This window comes from Osmerus eperlanus, chromosome 27 (genome assembly GCF_963692335.1).
Source record: "Osmerus eperlanus chromosome 27, fOsmEpe2.1, whole genome shotgun sequence".
In the NCBI taxonomy this organism is placed as follows: domain Eukaryota; kingdom Metazoa; phylum Chordata; class Actinopteri; order Osmeriformes; family Osmeridae; genus Osmerus; species Osmerus eperlanus.
Genome location: NC_085044.1, coordinates 8641822 through 8663131, shown reverse-complemented (window position 1 = coordinate 8663131; position 21310 = coordinate 8641822). Strand labels below are relative to the sequence as shown.

General features: G+C 48.8%; 1 protein-coding gene across 2 annotated transcripts in view; it reads right to left on the bottom strand.

Moving 5' to 3' along the window:
* Nucleotides 1-1376: 1376 nt before the first annotated feature.
* Nucleotides 1377-21310, bottom strand: part of tenm2b (teneurin transmembrane protein 2b) — a 112721-nt gene continuing 92787 nt past the window's right edge. For both annotated transcript variants that reach the window (XM_062453117.1, XM_062453118.1), the window contains 23 exons: nucleotides 18351-18497; nucleotides 17764-17974; nucleotides 17511-17630; nucleotides 16562-16823; nucleotides 16173-16440; nucleotides 15159-15299; nucleotides 14152-14404; nucleotides 12307-12327; nucleotides 11909-12150; nucleotides 11341-11495; nucleotides 10708-10983; nucleotides 10046-10447; nucleotides 9676-9872; nucleotides 8846-9021; nucleotides 7614-7849; nucleotides 7134-7430; nucleotides 6506-6753; nucleotides 6050-6188; nucleotides 5607-5891; nucleotides 4434-5003; nucleotides 3922-4300; nucleotides 3389-3516; nucleotides 1377-3298 (listed from right to left, as the gene is read on the bottom strand). In XM_062453117.1, the coding sequence (XP_062309101.1) occupies nucleotides 2558-3298; nucleotides 3389-3516; nucleotides 3922-4300; nucleotides 4434-5003; nucleotides 5607-5891; nucleotides 6050-6188; nucleotides 6506-6753; nucleotides 7134-7430; nucleotides 7614-7849; nucleotides 8846-9021; nucleotides 9676-9872; nucleotides 10046-10447; nucleotides 10708-10983; nucleotides 11341-11495; nucleotides 11909-12150; nucleotides 12307-12327; nucleotides 14152-14404; nucleotides 15159-15299; nucleotides 16173-16440; nucleotides 16562-16823; nucleotides 17511-17630; nucleotides 17764-17974; nucleotides 18351-18497 (5894 nt within the window). In that variant the 3' untranslated portion in view covers nucleotides 1377-2557. The remainder of the gene's footprint in view (nucleotides 3299-3388; nucleotides 3517-3921; nucleotides 4301-4433; nucleotides 5004-5606; nucleotides 5892-6049; nucleotides 6189-6505; nucleotides 6754-7133; nucleotides 7431-7613; nucleotides 7850-8845; nucleotides 9022-9675; nucleotides 9873-10045; nucleotides 10448-10707; nucleotides 10984-11340; nucleotides 11496-11908; nucleotides 12151-12306; nucleotides 12328-14151; nucleotides 14405-15158; nucleotides 15300-16172; nucleotides 16441-16561; nucleotides 16824-17510; nucleotides 17631-17763; nucleotides 17975-18350; nucleotides 18498-21310) is intronic.

The following is a 21310-nucleotide window of genomic DNA, read 5'->3' as shown; positions in this document are numbered from 1 at the left end:
TTATTCCCATAGGCTACATAGGTGGTTTGGTTTCATATTTCAGCTGTAGGGGGGAGGGAGAGAGTAGAGGTGATGAGAGAGTAGAGGGCAGGACGAGAGTAGAGGGCAGGAGGAGAGAGGAGAGGAGAGGGCAGAGGGCAGGAGGAGAGTAGAAGGCAGGAGGAGAGAAGAGAGTAGAGGACAGGAAGAAAAGAGATAGGGCAGGAGGATAGAGGGCAGAAGGAGAGAGTAGAGGGCAAAAGAGGAGAGACTAGAGGGCAGAAGAGTAGAGAGGGCAGGAGGAGAGAGTAGAGGGCAAACGAGAGTAGATGGCAGAAGAGGAGAGAGTAGAGGGCAGAAGAGGAGAGAGGGCAGGGGGACATTTACATTTTGTCATTTAGCAGACGCTCTTATCCAGAGAGACTGACTTACATTAAGTACAGGGACATTCCCCCAAGGCAAGTAGGGTACAACGTCATTTTTGGCACGGCCGGGAATCGAACCAACAACCTTCTGATGAGCCATCTGACTCCCTAGAGTAGAGGGCAAGGGGAAGAGAGAATAGGGCAGGAAGAGAGGAGAGAGTAGAAGGCAGGGGGAGAGAGGAGAGAATAGAGGGCAGAAGAGGAGATAGGGCAGGAGGAGAGAGTAGAGGGCAAAAAAGGAGAGACTAGAGGGCAGAAGAGGAGAGAGGGCAGGGGGACAGAGTAGAGGGCAGGGGGAGAGAGAATAGGGCAGGGGGAGAGGAGAGAGTAGAGGGCAAAAGAGAGTAGAGGGCAGAAGAGGATAGAGGGCAGGAGGAGAGAGTAGAGGGCAGAAGAGGAGAGAGGGCAGGATGAGAGAGGGCAGGGGGACAGAGTAGAGGGCAGGTGGAGAGAGAATAGGGCAGGGGGAGAGGAGAGAGTAGAGGGCAGGAGGAGAGAGGAGAGAGTAGAAGGCAGGAGGAGAGAGGAGAGAGTAGAGGGCAGGAAGAGAAGAGAAAGTGCAGGAGGAGAGAGTAGAGGGAAGGGGGAGAGAGGAGAGGGCAGGAAGAGAAGAGAGAGGGCAGGAGGAGAGAATAGAGGGCAAGAGGAGAGAGGAGAGGGCAGGAAGAGAAGAGAGAGGGCAGGAGGAGAGAGAGCAGGAAGAGAGAGTAGAGGGCAGGAGGAGAGAGGAGAGAGTAGAGGGCAGGATGAGAGAGGAGAGAGTAGAGGGCAGGAAGAGAAGAGAGAGGGCAGGAGGAGAGAGGGCAGGAGGAGAGAGGAGAGAGTAGAGGGCTGGAGGAGAGAGGAGAGAGTAGAGGGCTGGAGGAGAGGGTAAGGGGGAGAGTAGAGGGAGGAGGAAAGAGTGGAGGGAGGAGGAAAGCGTAGAGGGCAGAAGAGGAGAGAGGGCAGTAGAAGAAAAACACGACCAGAGCATCATGGAAAAAAAGTTTATTCAGAATAAACTTCCCACAAAGTCCTCTTCACCCTAGACTGAAGAATCGTCATGACAACAGCAGGTATCATCATTATTATCATCATGTACATATGGATGCATGGACCGACCGAGGACACTGGACAGACTTTATACACAGATGAGCAGTTACACTCATACACAACTAGAGGGAGCAAGAGGATCAAACAACGTCCTCTTCACAAGGTGATGAATGAGTGAAGAACAAGTGGTCAGTTACGGATGCCTGATTACAGACGCCCTGGGACCAAGTCACACAGGAGAAAGGTTGCTTCTTTTGAGAAAGTTGGACAGTGTTTTACATTTAGATTTAGTCATTTTTTTGTAGACATTTGCAGACATTTGTAGACAGTGCTTCATGTTTCTGAGTTATGTATGGTGAAGGTTAAAGACACATTAGAACTTGGTCTTGAAAGGACCAGGAAATATATAAACAATAGCAAAGCACGACACATTGGTTTTACATTAATTTTCAATATCTGTACAGTAAATTAAAGTCAATAAAAAAAACGTTGAGATCACTTTTAGAAGAGAGTATTTTACAAAAAGAAAATTTGTCATATATACAAACTGTTCATGATTGTCGTTTAGTGCAAACTAAGATAACAACTACAATAACCTTGGAGTCCATTCATTCGTTTTTTTCTTCCTTCTAATTAGTCAGAGTTTGTAGGAGTCTTCTGCAGGAACATTATGTACATGCTATCCCCACCCTCACCCACCTGGTCACAGCTGGACAGACACCTGCAGGTCTCCAAAGGAGTTGTAGAACCTTCCAAGATTCTTTCTGAAGTCATTTGGATTTGAAGGGGAGGGGGCCGCCAAGTTTAAGTGAGGAGGGTGGGTGGCACTTACCTTCACCATTTTCAAGAATGATCCCTCCAGAACAAAACAGAAAAACCGAGTGAAAAATTATTTTGAAAGTTTCAAAACGCCATATAGTCAAAAGTAAATTCAGTAGTAGACAGCAGTAGAGGAATTCCCCCCTCCATAAGAGTTTCCATCTGTCAGGATAGTCGTCTCAACATGACATCACGTCTCTGACACGCTCAGTCCTCCCAGGATCCCCTATTCCCCTCCAGGTGTCCCAGTGCTGAGCCCAGAGCCAGCCAGGCCTCAGGGGGTGCTGTGGGCCCTGGCCCTGTTACCTCCTGCCCATCTCGTTCTGCCTGAGGAACTGGATGTTGTTGCTGCTGTCTGCCAGCTCAGGGTACTGTTCCACCGGCAGGATGTAGTAGCCATCGTACCCCGGCACCCTGCCTGTGGCCAGCAGCTGCTGCCTCTCCCCCTCCGCCCACACCCTCCCCCCCTCCCTCCCCTCCCGTGCTTGCGTCTGCTCCCTCCCCCATGCCCCCGCCAGCGCCCTCTGGTGGGCGGCCTCCAGGAGGCGCACACGCTCCTTCTCCAGCACCTCCCCTGCCAGCCCGTAGCGCACGCTTAGTGACATGGCCGGCGTGTGGATCTCCATGGTGACGCCACGGCGGGAGCGGCCGCTCACCGTCACGTTGACGCCATTGTCCAGCGTCTTGCGGCCGCTGCTCAGCCCCAGCGCTTGCAAGTCTCCCTCTGCCGTGCCCAACTTCACCAGATGGTGGCAGTCACGTCCATCCAGCGTGTAGTGCAGCCCTTGCAGGTAGAGAGCGCCGTTGAGAACCTGCGCCAGCTTGCGGCTGTCCTCCCCCGCCAGTGCCGACACGGCCGCAGTCACGTGACCCTCTCGGACGGCCAGCTGCTGGCCCCGCCCTATGATGGCGGGGGCCCGGGAGCCAAAGCTGAACCCAGGTTTGTCTCTTCCGGAGGAGAGCTGCTTCTCCAGAACACGGCCCTCCAACGCCATGAAGGCCTGGTTGAGACGCTCCACAGCATACTGGACCCCCGTCTGGGCCTGCACACACACACACAAGACGAGTGTGGGACGTATGTGTTGTGTGTATGTGTGGTGTGTGTGTGTGTAAGTGTACGTGGTGTGACCTACCTGTACGGACTCATGTTGGGTGGCCAGCAGCTCGTAGGGAGGGTCGGAGAAGTAGAGCGGTTGCCGTGGGAACCCTGGGATGATGTTGCTCAGCTGAAACCCGAACATCACCAGCCAGCTCTTCACATCTGCAACACACAAACACACACACAAAATCATGTACATCAACTATGCACAGACAAGCTATGTGATGATGATATGTGATATAGCTGTTTGCTTTATATGCTTTTCATTTCAACATTTGATCATGTTGATTTGCTGTTTAAACCAGCTCATGTAACTGACAGAGCAGTAAACAGGACAAGGCTGGCACAACAGGAAACAGGAAGAGCTACGAAAAATGAAACAAAAAGAGCTGCGAAACAGAAGTGCTGGGAAACTGGAAAACGGAAGTGCTGGGAAACAGGAAACACAAAGTCCTGTGAAACAGGAAACAGAAAGAGCTGCAAAACAGGAAGTGCTGTGAAACAGGAAAAAGGAAGTGCTGTGAAACAGGAAACAGGAAGTGCTGTGAAACAGGAAACAGAACATACCCGTGACGTAGCTGTGCATGTCCGCCGGGTCACTGAGCGGGTTGTTGTTCTTAAACATGTACAGGTTGAAGGGGGCGGGGTCTCGGCCCACCTTGGGCAGAAGGGCGTGGTCGGGGGCAGTCCAGCGGCCCGCCAGCACGTCGTAGTCCCGGCGGGAGAAGTGGACCAGCTTGGTGAGTGGGTCGTACAGGCCGCCATGGAAACCGATGACCAGGGGGAAGTCCGGGTTGGAATCGTGGAACAGCTCCCCGTACGCCGTGTACTGCAGCTGCTTTACCATCTGCCCGTTACTGCTGAAGATGGCGAGCGGCGTGCCCGTGTTGTCTGAGGCAATGTAGTACTCCTCGCCACCTGTCACCTCCATGGCAAACAGGTGACCCTGGAAGGGGGGGGGGGGGGTGACAGTGTTAGTTTATACATCTGGATGGGTGGATAGAGAGAGAGAGCGAGAGAGAGGGAGGGAGAGAAATGAAGATAAATAACCAACCAGCTAACCAGCCAGCCAGTCCTACCTGCAAGTCGTAGTAGAAGGCCGTGATCTCCCCTCCAGAGTGGTTGTACAGGTGAGTGATGCATGCTGGATAGTTGAGGTCGGCGTAGAAGAACTGCATGTGCTCCCCGTCCGCGGTCCTCCGCGCCACCCTCCTCCCCAGGCCGTCGTAGCGGTAGCGGACGCTCCACCCCCCCGCTGCCCGACTGTACGCCCGCTCCAGCAGGCCGTTGGAGTTGTAGTCAAACACATCGGCGCCCCTCTGACTCAGCACGCCGTCCTCATCCAATCGGTACTGGACGTCGCCCAGCCGCGTGATGCGGTCACGCAGGTCGTAGCGGAGGGGGAGGAGCCTGGCACTGTTGCCTGGGTTGAGCAGGTGTAGGTTGCCGTTGAGATCGTAGCTGTAGCGCCAGGTGGACCAATCGTTGACCTTGACGCTGACCAGCTGTCCATCTCCGTCGTACTCGTAGCGATACTGCGTGGTGTTGGCGTACGGGCCAATCTTCAACTCCCTCTTGATGACCCGGCCCATGCTGTCATACTGCACCGTCATCCAGTACATCAGAGAACGGAATATCTCATACTGCACCTTTAACGAGGAAGGAGACCACGCAGAGGGGGTTACACAGCAAAACTCGCAACCGGCCTTGATATTTCTTTCTTGCCTGAAGTAAATTTCATTTGTTATTTGTTTAGACTGTTGTTTTGTTTTGTACTCTCCAGTGGGGGTTGACATTTATTGATTCATGGATGGGTTGATAGGCTACCTACATACTCGTCTATCAGTCATCTTTAATTTCCTTCTGGATTAATAAACTGAATTTAATTGAACATTGAACTGATCTGTCATTGGGACCAGCAGTTGTAGAACACATGGCGTCTGGTAAAGCTCCCGTCTAAAGGGAGAGTCCGTCAATAATTACACCATAAATAAACCAAGAGGGACAGCAACACCATGTGGCCAATTATGTAAAGTTTCAAATACAAGGAGCGCTAAACATTTCTATGGTAACAGTGTCTTATATTGTCCTCCTCTCCAGCCACGTCTGTCCTTCCTCTTCTCCTTCTTCTTCATATTCATGTTTATCCTTCCTCTCCTCCATATCTATCCTTCCTTTCTTCTCTCCTCCATATCTATCATTCCTTCCTTCCTCCATATCTATCCTTTCCTCTCCTTTTCTTCTCCCCTCACCTCCTTGATCCTCCCGTGGGCGTCAAAGTGTTTGGACAGCGTCATGACGGCCGTGGTGATGATCTGATTGACGTCGTAGTAGATGATGCCGAACTTCCCAAAGTGCTCCACTTTCCCGGAGATGTCATCATAGCGATAGAGGTCGACAGGAAGTGATGTCTCTCCAATGACGGGCTTGAGGCTGGCCACGCGGAAGCTGCTGTCATGGTAGGTGTAGTCAAAACGAGCGTTCACCATGCCCTCCTCTGAGAAGCGATACATCTGTTTGTCCACCAGTGGACCCACCTGACGAGGAGAGCAGGACCTGTTAGTGGTCGGCCACACTGAAAGTCAGCAGCTAGACAGACAGCCAAACAGCCAGCTAGCCAGCCAGCCAGCTTTGTGGTGTCTACAGTAACAGTGTGTTAACCACGGGGGATATCCATGGTGATGGGTATCCGTACCTTACGATAGCGGATGGTGCAGGAGAAACCCCCGCTCTGCAAGTTGACCATCTTTAGCAAGCCTGACGTCTCATCGTAACCAAGGGTGACCGCTGTCCCATCATATAATATCTCTGTAAGCTTCGACAGTTTCCCATACCTGGAGGACAGGAAAGGAGGATGAGAGGAAGATAGGAGAGGATGGAGGGAAACGAGAGGAGAAAAGAGGGGAGGGATGAGGAAAGGTGGGAAGACGGGAGGAGAAGAGTGAAGGAGAGGAGGAGGGATAGGAGATAAGGAGGAAAAGAGGAGTTGAGGAGAGGAGGAGGGAGAGGAGATAAGGAGGAAAAGAGGAGTTGAGGAGAGGGGAAAACCGGACAGGAGAGGAGGAGGGAGAGGAGATGTGGTGTCATACATACACATATTTATTAATATAATTGGATGGATTTTATCATCCAGATAATCCAGGCATCTCACCTGTAGAGGACCCGTCGACCGGTGCCCAGGTAGAGGGTGGCGCAAGGCCGTCCATCCTGGATGAAGTCATGGATAATGGTGGCGTTGCTCTCGGGGGGATTGTAGGTGTTGCGGATGAAGCCCAGAGACACGTGTGTGGACATGGTGTGACGCGCCATGCTGGGGACGGTTACCGAGGTGACGCGCCCCAATGGGTCAAACTCAAACACGTACTGCCTCTGACTCTGCTGGAGGAGCAGGACCATGGACTGGAGAGAGGGGGGGCAAGGGGGTAGAGAAAGAAAGATACATTTTGTCACAGTGTTTGGTATTGTGTGTAGCTGGCGTTGCTGGACATTAGTTTATTTGTTTAGTCTTTTAGCCAAAGCATAAACCAATAGTGCATTTAGATAGTACAGCTTATAATCAAACATCAAAACATAGTTGTAAAAGTAGTTCAGGGGTCAGAGTCAGGGAACAGTCTGTATTTACCAGGCACAGTGCAGAATAACCACATCTCAGCTACCAGGCAGAGTACACAATATCTCAGCTACAATTGAACAACTAAAGGATGGATTTCCATCCTTGACCCCAGGTGGCTCAGGGTTTGATTGACAGATGAGGCTACCAGTCACATACTCTATCTCACCTTGTCCAGGTAGCTGAATTTCCAGACCTTTCCGTCTACGAAGGAGCGTGAGACGATGCGTCCGAACGTATCAAACTCGCTTCTCTGGCTCATGCTGCCGCGCTGTAGACCAATCAGACGGCCTGTAGAGGAGTATGACACATTCACCACCGCCAGGCTGCTGCTAGGCAACCAGGTGACGGGGCGCCCCTGGGCATCGTAGATGATCCTGAGGGTGAACTTCCTGTGATCGTCGTAGATCTTCTCTGTCCTGGTGGTTCGGTCAAAGTCCACTGACAGCAGGTTCCTCCCATGGGCCTTGGGGGGGGGGATAGGAAAGGGGTAGCAATGACAGAAATTATTAACAAACTGCAGGTGAGCACAGTCTTAGTCTCTATATCTCTCCATCCCATACCTCCCTCCATCCATCCATCCATACACCCACCACCCCCTCTAAACCCCTCCCCCCTTTCCCACTCCCCATCCTCCCCCCAGCCTCACCCTGAGCTTTCGTCCGAACACGGTGACCTTGTTCTGGACCAGCTCTTTCCGCGTGCGCCACTCCAGGGCGTTGAGGCCACTGTCGGTGGGCAGCGAGATGTTCCGGCGGCCCACACTGGAGCCCAGCGGCCCTGCCACCACGTGGGGCTCCATGTGGAAGCTCAGACCCATCCCACTGGCGTACGACACACGCACGCTGCCGTTTGAGAACATCTGGTAGGTGTTCCTCACCTGGTCTAGGGGGGGGGAGAGGGTGATAGGAGCCAGAGGGGAGGAAGAGGAGAAAAAAAAAAGGAGAAAAAGAATAAGGTGTATAGGAAAGATTATTATAGGTAAAGAAAGGGAGATTAATACAGAAAGATTAAGAGAGATAAATAAAGAGAGAAAGAGAGAGATTTAAATAAATTGAGTGAGATAAGGAGGAAGTGAAAGTGTGTGGGAGAGATTATTATAAAGACAGAGTAATAAAGAGAGATTAAGAGCAAGATTAATAAAGAGATATAGATTGAAAGTGATGGAAGGAGAGGGAGGGGGGAGAGAAGGAGAGTGATATTGGACAGTTTTCTACACAAGAGAACAACTACAAAGAGATTAAATTAGAACATTCGACCTGATGGAATGTAGCAGTGCATTAGGGGAGAAGAGATGGATATACGTAGTTTGAGACAATACCAGTTTCCTCGGACAGACTGGGAGAATTAGAGGGCTTTAAACACCGAACAAGAACTTCATATCACATTAGCATCCCATAATGAGATCAGGTACTCCATTCTGAGGGAGAAAGGTATCTCCCAACCAAATAATCAACCAATCTGAATCTCCGTAGAAGGTTCCGGAAGAAATTTAACAAGTGGGGAGTAGTCAGCTCCCTGTTCCTGCGTTTCTCAAACTGGTTTATCTGTATGAAACTGGAGAGGCCAGTCCTGCCAGACAGATTTACTTATAGGGGGAGGGCTTTCTGAGTCAAACCCCCCACATTAGAGGAAATAAAGTGCTCATTTGGAGCGAGCCAAGCTCGTTCAGGAGACCCCAGGGCAGCTTTCTAGATAAATCTACCCAATATTCACTTTCACTCCATCCTCTATTCTCCATCCTCCACTGCTTTTCATCCTCCCCTCCCCTCTCCTCCCCTCTCCTGTATTTCAGATCAGAGAGCGGTTCCTACAGACACACTCTTGACCAGTTACAGCTGGGCGTGGATGTCACGACTATCCCGCGGCCACCGTAGTTACCTTGCACCAGGGTGTATGAAGACTCGGTGGAGGAGAGGTTGGTGATGAGCGTGATATCATCGTCGCGGCCCGAGCTCTCCATGTCGATGCTGGTTGCTGTGTCAACCTGGCGTCGCAGGCTGGTGACCACGCCCGTAGGGTAGGAGACATTGGTCACATGCCCCTCGCCATCGTACCTGGGAGAGGGGATGATTACTGGCTGGTTACTGGCTGCTTATACCCTGGTTATTGACTGGTTATACCATGGTTATTAGATGGTTATACTCTGTTTACTGACTGGTTATACCCTGGTTACTGACTGGTTATACCCTGATTATTGACTGGTTCCTGTCTTGTTATACCCTGGTTACTGGTGAGTTATACCCTGGTTACTGACTGGGTATACTAGTTATTACTGGCTGGTTACTGACTAGTTTCCAGGGTTGGGCAATGTAATGGTAGGACATACTACTGACTGGTAACTGGCTGGATATACCATGGTTACTGGCTGGTTATATGATGTTTGAGGGACAGTAACTAAGTACACTCTAAGGGGCGTTAGTGGAGCATGAATATTATTATCTCTCTAAAATGACTAATTCCTCCATTCATTCTGAATGAGTCATTAACCATTCTTTCCTCTCTCACCCAGAATCACACTTCTTCGTTTCCAACCTGTCATCTCTCTCTCTCTCTCTCTCTCTCTCTCTCTCTCTCTCTCTCTCTCTCTCTCTCTCTCTCTCTCTCTCTCTCTCTCTCTCTCTCTCTCTCTCTCTCTCTCTCTCTCTCTCACAAACACACACACTCTCTCTCTCTTTCTTTCACACACACATACACACACACACACTTACTGGTAGAAGTTGGTCCAGCCTGTCTCGTCAGCCTTGGAGGCCAGCAGGCCGGAGGAGGCGTGGTAGCTCATGAGCGCCACCTGCTGGTTGAGGGCAGAGACAGAGCGGAGCCAGCCTGCAGGGTCCAGCCCCAGAGACAACACCTGGTTCTCAGGTAGAACCACCAGACGCACCTGGCCCGAACCGTCCCTGCGCACCTGCAGCGGAGCACACAGTGCAGTCTACACTTAACACACCATGCTGTACACTCTACACACCACATTTTACACTTTATTCTTTACCACATAACCATCCCTTCCCTTTCCTCCTCCCCCATCCTCCCCTCCTCTGCCCTCCTTCATGCCCCCCTCCTCCCCTCCCCCCTCCTCACCCTCAGGCTGTTGTTACAGTTGTCGGTGACAGAGGCCAGCTCAGTGTCGGGTCCGTATGTGAAGTTGAGCAGCGTGTCCCCGGTGATGAGGCTGACCGTGTGCCGGTGACGCCCCTCGCTGTCAAACACGTACAGCTCCTGTTCCCGCGGCGACCCTACCTCGTACTCCCCCCCCGTGGCCGTCAGGGGCCGCTGGGGTCGGACGGCGCGCACACGGATGTTGTTGAGGTCGGAGATGAACAGCGTGCCGTCGGGCGAGGCAGCGAGGGAGGACGGGGCGTTGAGGAGGGCGTCGGCTGCATAGCCGTCGTCGCCATAGTAACAGTTGCAGTTGACGTCGTTCTTGCAGTCGCAGTCGGAGGGGGCGCCGGCGAGTAGAGAGATCTCTCCAGACGCACTCACCTGGAGGAGCAGGGCACCAGTCAATCAATTATTATTATCAATTTATCAATAAGTTATTCATTAAATTAGTTAATCAACAAACCAATCAACCAACCGATCAACCAATCCTTCAGTGGATCCATCAATTTGTCAATCAATCATCCAATTCAAAACCAATCACTCAATCAACTAATGACATTGATTATCTGCTGCCTCTTTAACAGTTTTGTCGAGGGATCCACGATGGCTTACAGTCCTGAACTCCGACACCCGACCCTCACCTGTCGCACGCGGTTGATATTTTTCTCATCGGTCTCGGCGATGAACAGCGTGCCGTGGTGGTTGAGGGCAATGGCGGTGGCGCCCTCCAGGGCGGCGTGGATGGCAAGGGGGCTGAGGGAGTAGTCGATCCCGGGGACCAGGCAGTGCATTGGACGGCCGGCCATGATGCTGACCTGCAGGGTCTGGCTCACCCTCAGGACCACGTTGTTCTCCAGCACGTACAGGGAGTTGTCACTGGGGTCCACCGCCAGGTCTGTTGGCCACTCCAGGCGCACCTGCACACACACACACACACACACACACAGACAGACAGACACACAAGTTAACACACACATACACACCCACACACAGGTACACCCACAGATACAGACACACTCACAGACACATGCAGGTATATGTCAGAAATATTAACTTATCAAGCATTGCACAGTCAGTCGGTGAACAAGTTACACACACACACAGAGAGAGACACACACACACAGATATACACACATGCAGGTCGCACTCATACACATGAAGGTACACACATACAAACACATGGTTAACAACAGGTCTGGCTTCAGATGTTTAAGACGTGTGTACCAGTGTGTAAGTGTACTTCTCCTTCCCTGCCTCCCCCTCCCACCCCCCACCTGGCTGACGTCCATGCTGGTGTCACAGCTGAGGGGTCGTACTGCGGTGAGGTCGTTGGTCCTGATCACCGTGGAGATTATGCCATTCCGGTCCACCTTGCGGATCATGGTGGCGTCTACAAAGAAAAGCAGCCCCTCCTGGTCCACCGCCACACCTGCTCACAAGGAGGACAGGGAGGGAGGAAGGGAGAGAGGAAGGGAGAGAGGGAGGGAGATGTCAGATTATATTTCTGCTCTCCCTACATTACTCTAGCCTAAGCCTCCTCTCTTACCTCTCCCCCTCCTCTCTTACCCTTCCCCAACCTCTCGTACCCCTCCCCCCTCTCTTACCCCTTCCCCTCCTCTCTTACCCCTCCCCCTCCTCTCTTACCCCCTGCCCCTCTTTTCTTACCCACTCCCCCTCCTCTTTTACCCCTCCTCTCTTATCCCCTCCCCCTCCTCTCTTACCCCTCAACCCATCCTCTCTTACCCCCTCCCTCTCCTCTTACCCCCCCTTCTTTCTTACACCCCCGCCACTCTTACCCTTCCCCCATTCTAACCCTGGTTCTCTTGCCCCCCTCCCCCTCACCCCGGGGGCTCATCAGGGCGGCCTGGGTGGCCTGGCCCCCGTCCCCACAGCGGGCGTCGTCAAATGGCACACACTGCTCGCCCGTCCCCGCCACCACCGGGGCGTCCTTCAGACGCTGGCGATCGCCCGCCGCCCCACCCGCTGCGCCCACGCGGTAGATTTTCCGGGAGTTGGTGTCAGACAGCAGCAAGTCCCCCGTCACTGGACACACTGCCAGATAATACTTATGGCTGGGGTTGTTGCTACGGAGACCGAAGGAGAGGGGGGGGGGGGGTTACAAGTTTGCAAACCATAATGTCCATGATGATGATGATGGTGATGAGGATTTTTATGATAATGAGGATTTTTATGAAGACAATGAGGATGATGATGAAGATTAAGATGATGACGTTACCTACCCATGTCTTAGGTCCTTGTTCCTAAAAGAAGAGAAATCCAAGTTTTTTTGGAGGACAACTTTGGTCTTATTACATTGATTTAAGGATTTTTTTTTGAATATCTGATATGTGAAATAAACAAACTGAGTAAAAACTAAACAAAATAATACAAATTATAATATAAATATATGAATATACTAGGAGTGTAACAATATATCGTGGTACAATATATTGCAATGCAAACATTTTACAATATTTATTGTAGAGTTATGGCAATATCTTTATGATACGATGTCCATTGTATCATATTAGTTGAGCCACCAACACGTAACCTACTCTGCACCTGCATCAGGCGTGCATTCACTGCATTCACAGATATCGCTTCGAGTTAACAACGTTGTATGCACAAAAAGTAAAGATGCACCGAATGTTTGGCAACCAAGATTATTTGGCCGAAAAGCACTTTTGATGTTCGTCCGAACAAATAAGACTGAAGACATTTTACTGAACAATTAGAATAAGTTTTTTATGACCCAATCAAATAGCGTGGACAGTGGCGAAAATCTGCTATCAATTTTGGGGGGGACAATTATATTACATTTTCTCAAGAGCAATTCCTGAGGGGGACACCAAAATTACTGCTGTAACACACAGCCTACATTGTAATATGTGAAATGTATATTATTAACATTATTGAAATGTCCTTATGTTTACAGTGATTTATTGGGGGGGACAAATCATACTTTTCCCAGGATGGGGGGGCCGTGTCCCCCCCGGGATTTTCGCCTATGAGTGTGGAGTGAGGCGCTCGATTTATAAATTTAACAAACATAACAGTGAGGAAGCATTTCAGAGAAAGACGCCAAAATGGCTGTGTTAAAGTTAGTTTGAAGTTTGATATTCAACAGATATTTGGACAGCCATTGTTGTCTCGTCTTGCCGACTTTACTAGCCTACACGTTCGCCTGAGGTTTAGCACTGTACTCATTGGCCTTTATAACAAGCCACTTGACCGTCAACAAACTACTGAAGAAGTAGGCTGAGTAGGCTTATGTCTAGGGTGATCATTGTTGTGGGTTCATCTAATTTTTTGCACTTTTTAATAAACTTTTTTTATGCGTACAAAGTATGTTACATTCTTTCAGTCGTCAGTTAAAGACATAATATATGCTATTTAAAGAGGGGAGCTCAAAGATGGCCAAATATGGACACATTTATTTATTATTATATGTAAGTTATATTGTGCTTTGTTTGTATAATGTCTGCTGGAATGTAAAACATTTAAATAAATACTTTGAAATTGTAGTTTTGTAATAAAAGTTTTTGGTAAAAAGCAGGTAAAAAGTAAAAGGCACATTTAGGCTGTTTACTTAATGCAATGGTAAAAAATCTACATAAAAAAAACCTTTCGGTAAGTGTTTCATTTTGTTCGGTTTCTGTTTTGGCCAAGAATTTTCATTTCAGTGGGTCCCTAAAAGAAAGTTATTGAAAGCTCTTAATGTTTTGGAAAGAAATCTGTTATTTGAATTTCTGTTAAATGTTTTCATTTTGTTCAAAATATCAAGATACGTATCGTATCATGAACCCAGCTTTGTGACGTTTCGAATTGAATCGTGAGCTGAGTGTATCGTTACACCCCTATTATATACTATACAAATATATACACACATATATAGTACATACACATATTTATCCATATGTTTACAAATATACACACACACAAACATACACACATATATATATATATGATAATACAAAACTGGACAACAGTGAACAGAGACAAGTAACTGGGGGAGGGGAGGATGGTGCAGAGTGGTTGTGGGAGAGAGGGGAGGAAGGGTTAGTTAAAAACAGACACACACACACCTCAGCTCCAGGATGGCGGAGGTGTTATTCATGGTGGGGTAGATGCGTCGTACGAAGTTCAGGTCACCCACGTAGAGACTCCCGTCGCTGCCGCAAGCCAACGCTACTGGCGCTAGCAGCTTGTTGCCCTCGGCAACACCGCTGCAGCTGGGGCAGGAGATGCTCCGCCTCCGGCCATTACCCATAATGCTGCTGATGAGCGGGGGCTGCTGGGACAGGAAGATATTCTCTCCACTTCCTTTATGCAGGATTCCTGAGGAGAACACCGCAGTCATGTGTTCAACATGATCAACACTGTTTACAGGTGTTCAACATGATCAACACTGTCTACAGGTGATCAACATGATCAACACTGTCTACAGGTGTTCAACATGATCAACACTGTCTACAGGTGATCAACATGATCATCACTGTCTACAGGTGATCAACATGATCATCACTGTTTACAGGTGGTCAACATGATCATCACTGTCTACAGGTGTTCAACATGATCATCACTGTCTACAGATGATCAATATGATCATCACTGGTTATAAGTGATCGTTATGTACACAGGTGATCAATATCAACAGTAGAGAGAGCTATTGTGATCAATATATCTACAGGTGTTCAGTATCTAAACATCCCTTTCCTTCTTTCTTTAATCTTCTTTCACTAAATTTTGAGACTCACTTTTTAGTTGTATTTTTCTTTTTCCCATGAGATATTCAATTTTCTCCCTTCCTCCCATTCTCTATCTCTCCCTTACTGTCTCTAGCTCCCTCTCTCTATCTCCCTTTCTCCCTGGGACACAGAACTGGTATGGTATCCAATCCCGCTATTCCTCGTTGCTATAGGAACAGCTTGGGTGTGTTATTAACTGCTGTGCTGCAGCTGTCTGTCACTGCTTTAGCAGGGGTATTAGTAAACCCTAAACCTGTTGAACAGGAAAGTGTGTGTGGAATGTGTGTGCGTGTGTGTGAGTCTGCGTGTGGTGTGAGTGTGTGTGTGTGTGTAAGTGAGCGTACCGCTGCGTGTGTTGAGGGCGTGGTGTTTGTCCAGGGACCAGCCCCCCAGGTTGGAGGGCAAGAGCTCGTACCCCTGCAGCACCACCACCCTCCTCTCCCAAAGCACCCTGGGACAACCGTCATACTCGTACCCCACCGACACTGAGGAGGAAGAGAGAGGAGGAAGAGCACGTCAGTCCCACCATGTTGTGCTGATGAGAGAGGCTCCGCTGCTCAGCTATCCCAATACAGACACCAGAGGAGACCATGCTCTGGGCCGTCACCCTCTACCAACAGCCCACAACAACATCACTGGTATGGGAGCAACTGTGTGTGTTCCCATGTGCATTAATAACTATCATATGTTAACTCCCTGAGTAGGTGGGAATATCCTTAAAGACTTGCGATCTAGGAGGAGGCATTATTAAAGAAAGAGAGACAGAGAGAGAGAAAGAGTGAGAAAGAAACATGTGAGCCACCTCAGGGTACAGATAGATTTAATACATTCCCACCAGTAATGCATCAAATATATACTACATTGTCATGCATTGTAACCCCCCTAACCCAGCCCCTCTGTTCTTTCTCTTAATCCCACTTGTCTGTGCTGCCCACAAACCCCTCCCCTCACTGTTGTCCCTTAACACCTCCCCTCTATGCTGCCCCCCCAACCTCTCCCATCTGTGCTTCACCCCCTAACCCTCTGTGCTTCCCCATAACACGTCCCCTCTGTGCTGCCCTCTTAATCCCTCCCCTCTGTGCTGCCCCCTAACACGTCCCCTCTGTGCCACACCCCTAACCCTTCCCCCTTGTACTGCCCTCTTAACCCCTCCCCTCTGTGCTGCCCCTAACACGTCCCCTCTCTGCTACACTCCTAACCCCTCCCCTCTGTGCTGCCCTCCTAACTCCTCCTCTCTGTGCTACACCCCTAACACTTCCCCTCACTGCTGTCCCTTAACACCTCCCCTCTGTGCTACACCCCGAACACCTCTCATCTGTGCTACACCCCGAACCCCTCCCCTCTGTGCTGCCACTCACCCACAGCATCCGTCAGCCCGTACACCCTCTGGCGATACGCGTCGGTCTTGTCCCAGACATAGGAGAAGGCCAAGTTGGGCGAGGCGTGGAAGCCCTTCTGGAGCAGCTGGCCCTCCACAGCCACCATCAGGTGCACCCTGGCCAGAGAGAGGGGCACCTGGGCCGGGGTCAGGGTGACCCGGAGCAGGGCCTGGTAGCCCTGGGTCCTGGAGCTCAGGTAGCTCAGCTTCAGGCTGGAGCCTGGGAGATCCAGCTGCTCATGGACCACCTGGAGGACACAGAGACGGATCTCAGGTTTGTGTGTGTGTGTGTTACCTGGGTCTCAGGTGTATGTGTTACCTGGGTCTCAGGTGTGGGTGTGTTACCTGAGTCTCAGGTGTGTGTGTTACCTGGGTCTCAGGTATGATGTGTCTCAATGCAGGCTTGGAGCTGAAGAAGGAGGAGAGTGGTGATGTCACAACCAGGGGGTCGGGTCGGGTGGAGCTGCTAAGGTCACATCCTGTCACGCTGGTCTCCTCTGTCCGCAGCACCACTGTCTCCACGGCGACAAACCGGTTCCACGGCAACCACATTGTGCGTTCCTGGCCGAGGAACGGAGCACGCTCAAAGCGGAGTGTCAAAGACATGCCGCCATTGGCTACCAGGTCAAACCTGCACAAATAAGGAGGGTGGGGTTAGCCTCTGATTGGCTGATTGGGTTAATTGTTTACTTGAAGGGGCCTATCAGCATGACTCATTGTAACTACACTGAGGCTGGGCCCCAGTGATACAGCTGGCTGGTGTTGTAATGGCATCCCAGTGGAACAGCTCTTCACTGTCCTAACAGGAACATCCATCCTCATCAGCATCTCTCTGGGATCCATTGCTTTTCAGATCAGATACAGCTGTGCTCATTAAGGCTGCTCAATCAAACGCTGTGATGAGCTGAGTGCTGACATGTTGATTTGGGACTACTTATGGAAAAAACCCTGTGTGTCTGTGTTAGTGTGAAAGTGTGTGTGTGTTGTCATGTTGACTGCAGTAGGAAAAGGCTGACGGGCTTGTTAACATCTGTCATCATTAGCAGACGTAATCAGCTGTTTAGCACGTAAATAACTCCTCCAAAATCAGTTGTTTCAATTGAGCTCCTCATAATTGATGTTTATAGTTGATTATTTTCTTATGTGACGACAGTATCGTTAGCATTGTGTGTCTGTGCACGTGTGTGTGTGTGTTTGTGTGTGTGTAGGTGAGTGTGTGCATGTGTGTCTGTGCGTGTGCAGGTGTGTGTCTGTGTGTCTTTGTGTGTGTGAGTGTGTGTATGTGTGTGTGTGCGTGTGCAGGTGTGTGTGTACATACATGCCGTCGGGCCTTGTGAGTGTGTATCCATAATGAGGGGATCGGAGGAATGTCACGTTGACCCCCACCAGGGGCGTTCCATCTGATGTCACCACCTGACCTCGGATCAGACACACCAGGCTGGGGGCAGGGTAGAGTAGAGCAGAGTATAGTAGAGTGTAGAGTATAGTATAATACAGTAGAGCAGGACACAGTACAGTAGAGTAAAATACAGTTGAGCAGAGACCAGTAGAGTACAGTAGAAACAAGTTACCTGGCGTTAAAGGGGTTGTTTCCAGGAATTATGTGAGTGGCGTCCTTCCCCACCAATGACCTGACACGTTCATAGAATGACCTCATTTTCTGGCCCCCTGTTTGGGCCTGATGGATGATCTGGAGGGGGTCCCGGGCACCTTGGCACAGTGGATTGGTCAAACAGGGAGTCTGGGTGCAGCAGTCAGGGTCCATGCAGTCTGTCAGGCCATCTGGGAGAGGAGGACACTGTTAGCACACACACACACACACAAACATGCACACACACTTGCAGACATTTACACACAAGTTTGTTTTTATATCGTAGTGGGGCTCAACCTTTCACTTCCATTCAAAATTATGTCTAACCACTAACATTAACCCTTACATCTTAACCTTAACCTTTAATGTAATTCAAACACATAAAACCCCCTGAAACAAAGTTATTGGGCGCAGCAAAAAGGCCCCACAAGGTCATGTTTTCATGTTTCACTATACTTGTGAGGACATTTGGTCCCCACAAGGGTAGTTAAATAAGACCACACACACACACACGCAGACAAATATACACACATGCAAACGCACAAACACACACGCACAGAAACAAACCTCCTTCGTTGTCCTTATTGTCGGAGCAGGAGATCTCCATTGCGACGCTACAGCCAGATCCCCTCCAGCCTGTGTGACAGTCACAGCGCCACATGTTCTGTCCCAGAATGCACTGGCCATTCCCACTACACAAGCCTGGACACCCGTCTGGGGGGGAGACAAGGGGAGGAGGAGGAAGAGAGGGAGGTAGGAAGGCAAGGGGAGTGGAGGAGGATGGGTTTTCAGAGGACAGGAAGGAGGAGATGAGGGGAGGTGGGAAAGGGAAGTAGAGAGCGGGAGAGACAGATGAGGAGAAGGAAGACAGAAAGATAGATACGTCTTTAATGAGCGTGATGCGAGGGTGTGGGATACAATGAACCTTAGTAACAGTCTTAGTAACCTGTGTAGAGTATTCTCCAACAGCCCATAATAACCATGCTAATGAGCAGAGTATTGATTCTACAGTGGAGCTGTGGGGTTGTTGCTATGGGCTACAGATCCAGGAGAACTCTCCTCTGGGACACCAGCCTGCTATCTTCAATATCCACTCACTTTGAAAGAGTATTCAATAAACGATATACATCCACTCACTGTTACTGAGTGTTTGATACAAATATTTATATCCGCTCACTGTTAAAGAGTACTTTTGAGTGGATATAATGTATTTCACACAATTCATTAGTGCTGGATGATGTTCCTTCTGGGGCTGGGTTGTTTGAGCAAGAAGTGTGTGTGTCTGTGTAAGTATAGTTTGTGTAGCGTGAGTAAGTAAAGCTTGTTTGTGTGTTTGTGTTCAAAACACAAAAATGCTGCCGGAAGAAAAAGAATCCTATCGAGGAAATGGGAGCAGAACCTCATAGCTAACCCTAACACATTTTCAAGGTTTTCATATGGAGGACTAAATGTGCCAAAATTAAATACATAAATACATAAAGAAATACATATATAGACATATTTTAAGTGATGTTAACATTTATGTTAACAGTTACGTTATTGTTAACATGTGGCCTGTTCTCACTCACGTTCATTGAAGCAAGCGCATGATCAGGTAGAGGGTCAGAGAAGTGTGTGTGTCTTGGTTGTGCCAGGCTGCCAGGACCGTTCAACAGCTCAATGCCAGGCATAAACCTTTACAGGTTACGTTTTAGGGCCATTTAAACATTTTCAGGAAAATACAGTGTTTTATAAAGCATAAAACACTGTCCTTATTGGACTGCAATGTTTTACTCTTGGAGCACTGTGATTGGACACTGTGATTGATAGAAAACTGTCAGACCTGAGCTGTCAATCAAGTAGTAGACATATTCAATCTTATTGAAACACAAATGGGCCACTTTGAAAACGATTTAACCAGATATGTTATTGTTAAAGGGAACTTTAGGGAACCTTCAATGAAGGTGACTGAGAACAGGCCAAATGTTACCAATAGAATTGAAATCGGCCCATTTGTGTTTCAATAAGACAGAATACGTCTACTACTTGATTGACAGCTCAGGTCTGACAGTTTGCTATCAATCACAGTGTCCAATCACAGTGCTCCAAGAGTAAAACATTGCAGTCCAATAAGGACAGCTCTGAGCAACTGGTTATGTCCCGTCCCTTTTCAAAGGAAAATAAATGTGCATTTCATTTTAAATGAAAAGAGGCGAGCTGTCCTCATGGAACTGCAGTGTTTTATGCTTTATAAAACACTGTATTTTCCTGAACATGTTTAAATGGCCCTAAAACGTAACCTGTAAAGGTTTATGCCTGGCATTGAGCTGTTGAACGGTGCTGGCAGCCTGGCACAACCAAGACACACACACTTCTCTGACCCTCTACCTGATCATGCGCTTGCTTCAATGAACGTGAGTGAGAACAGGCCACATGTTAACAATAACATAACTGTTAACATAAATGTTAACATCACTTAAGAGATGTATATTTATTTATGTATTTATTTATGTATTTATTTATGTATTTATTTATGTATTTATTTATGTATTTATTTATGTATTTATTTATGTATTTATTTACGTATTTAATTTAGTCCTCCATACTTTCAAGCCTTGCTCATGCTTTCAAGGTGGAAGATTTTGGGACAAGTGTTCGAGCTAAATAACTCAAGGTTCCTGATCGGAGGCACACGAAACCGGCGTATTTGGCCGACATTTTTAGGTGTCTGCTTGTGCATCACAATGAACTGAATGCTAAAATGCAAGGTCAATTAGAAAATCTTCTCACCTCGTCTGACATATTGCGTGGCATCTGATCCAAGCTCACACTCTAGCAGGGAAGGCTTGAGATGTTCCCTTCATTCAAACAGCAGCAAACGTTTGTACCTTATCTCTCAGCATGTGAATATTCTCAATGAGAGATTTAGTCAATACTTTCAATCTGAGTTCTTTTGCACAGTTTGACTGTGTCTGTGACAGAGTCCTTGTGCACTGGAAAGCTCAATATCCTTGTCTCACTGCTGGCTCGGGAACAACTGGCAGAGATCATAGTAGATCATACATTAAAAATAAAACTTCAAGACATGGCTTTGGACAGGTTTTGATTATCATGGGAAAAGGAGAACCCAATGGTTTTGAGTAGCGCCATTGCAATCCTGCTAGCCTTCTCTATAACATACTTGTCGGAATTGAGTTTTTCGAGCCAAGCTTACATCAAGATCCCTGACAAGACGGTTGTGTGCATCGTTCCAGGATCATGTTTCCCATTGCTAACAAGTCACATTTGTCCCCCCTCTCTTTCATAAACCACTTATGGTATGTGTGTGTGTGTATGTGTGTGTGCGTATGAGTGTGTGTGTTGGCCATCAGAAGGATATAGAGTGCACCCTTTTTAATACATTTTTGACTGTTGTGACTTGAGATGTTGCCTACTTTTACATGGTGCCATGGCTGAAATAGCGTTGAGAAATGCTAGTCTAGAGCTCCCTTGTGTATATGATCAGAGGATGTCGATGAAATTACCAGCCTGACGAGATCAACTCTGAG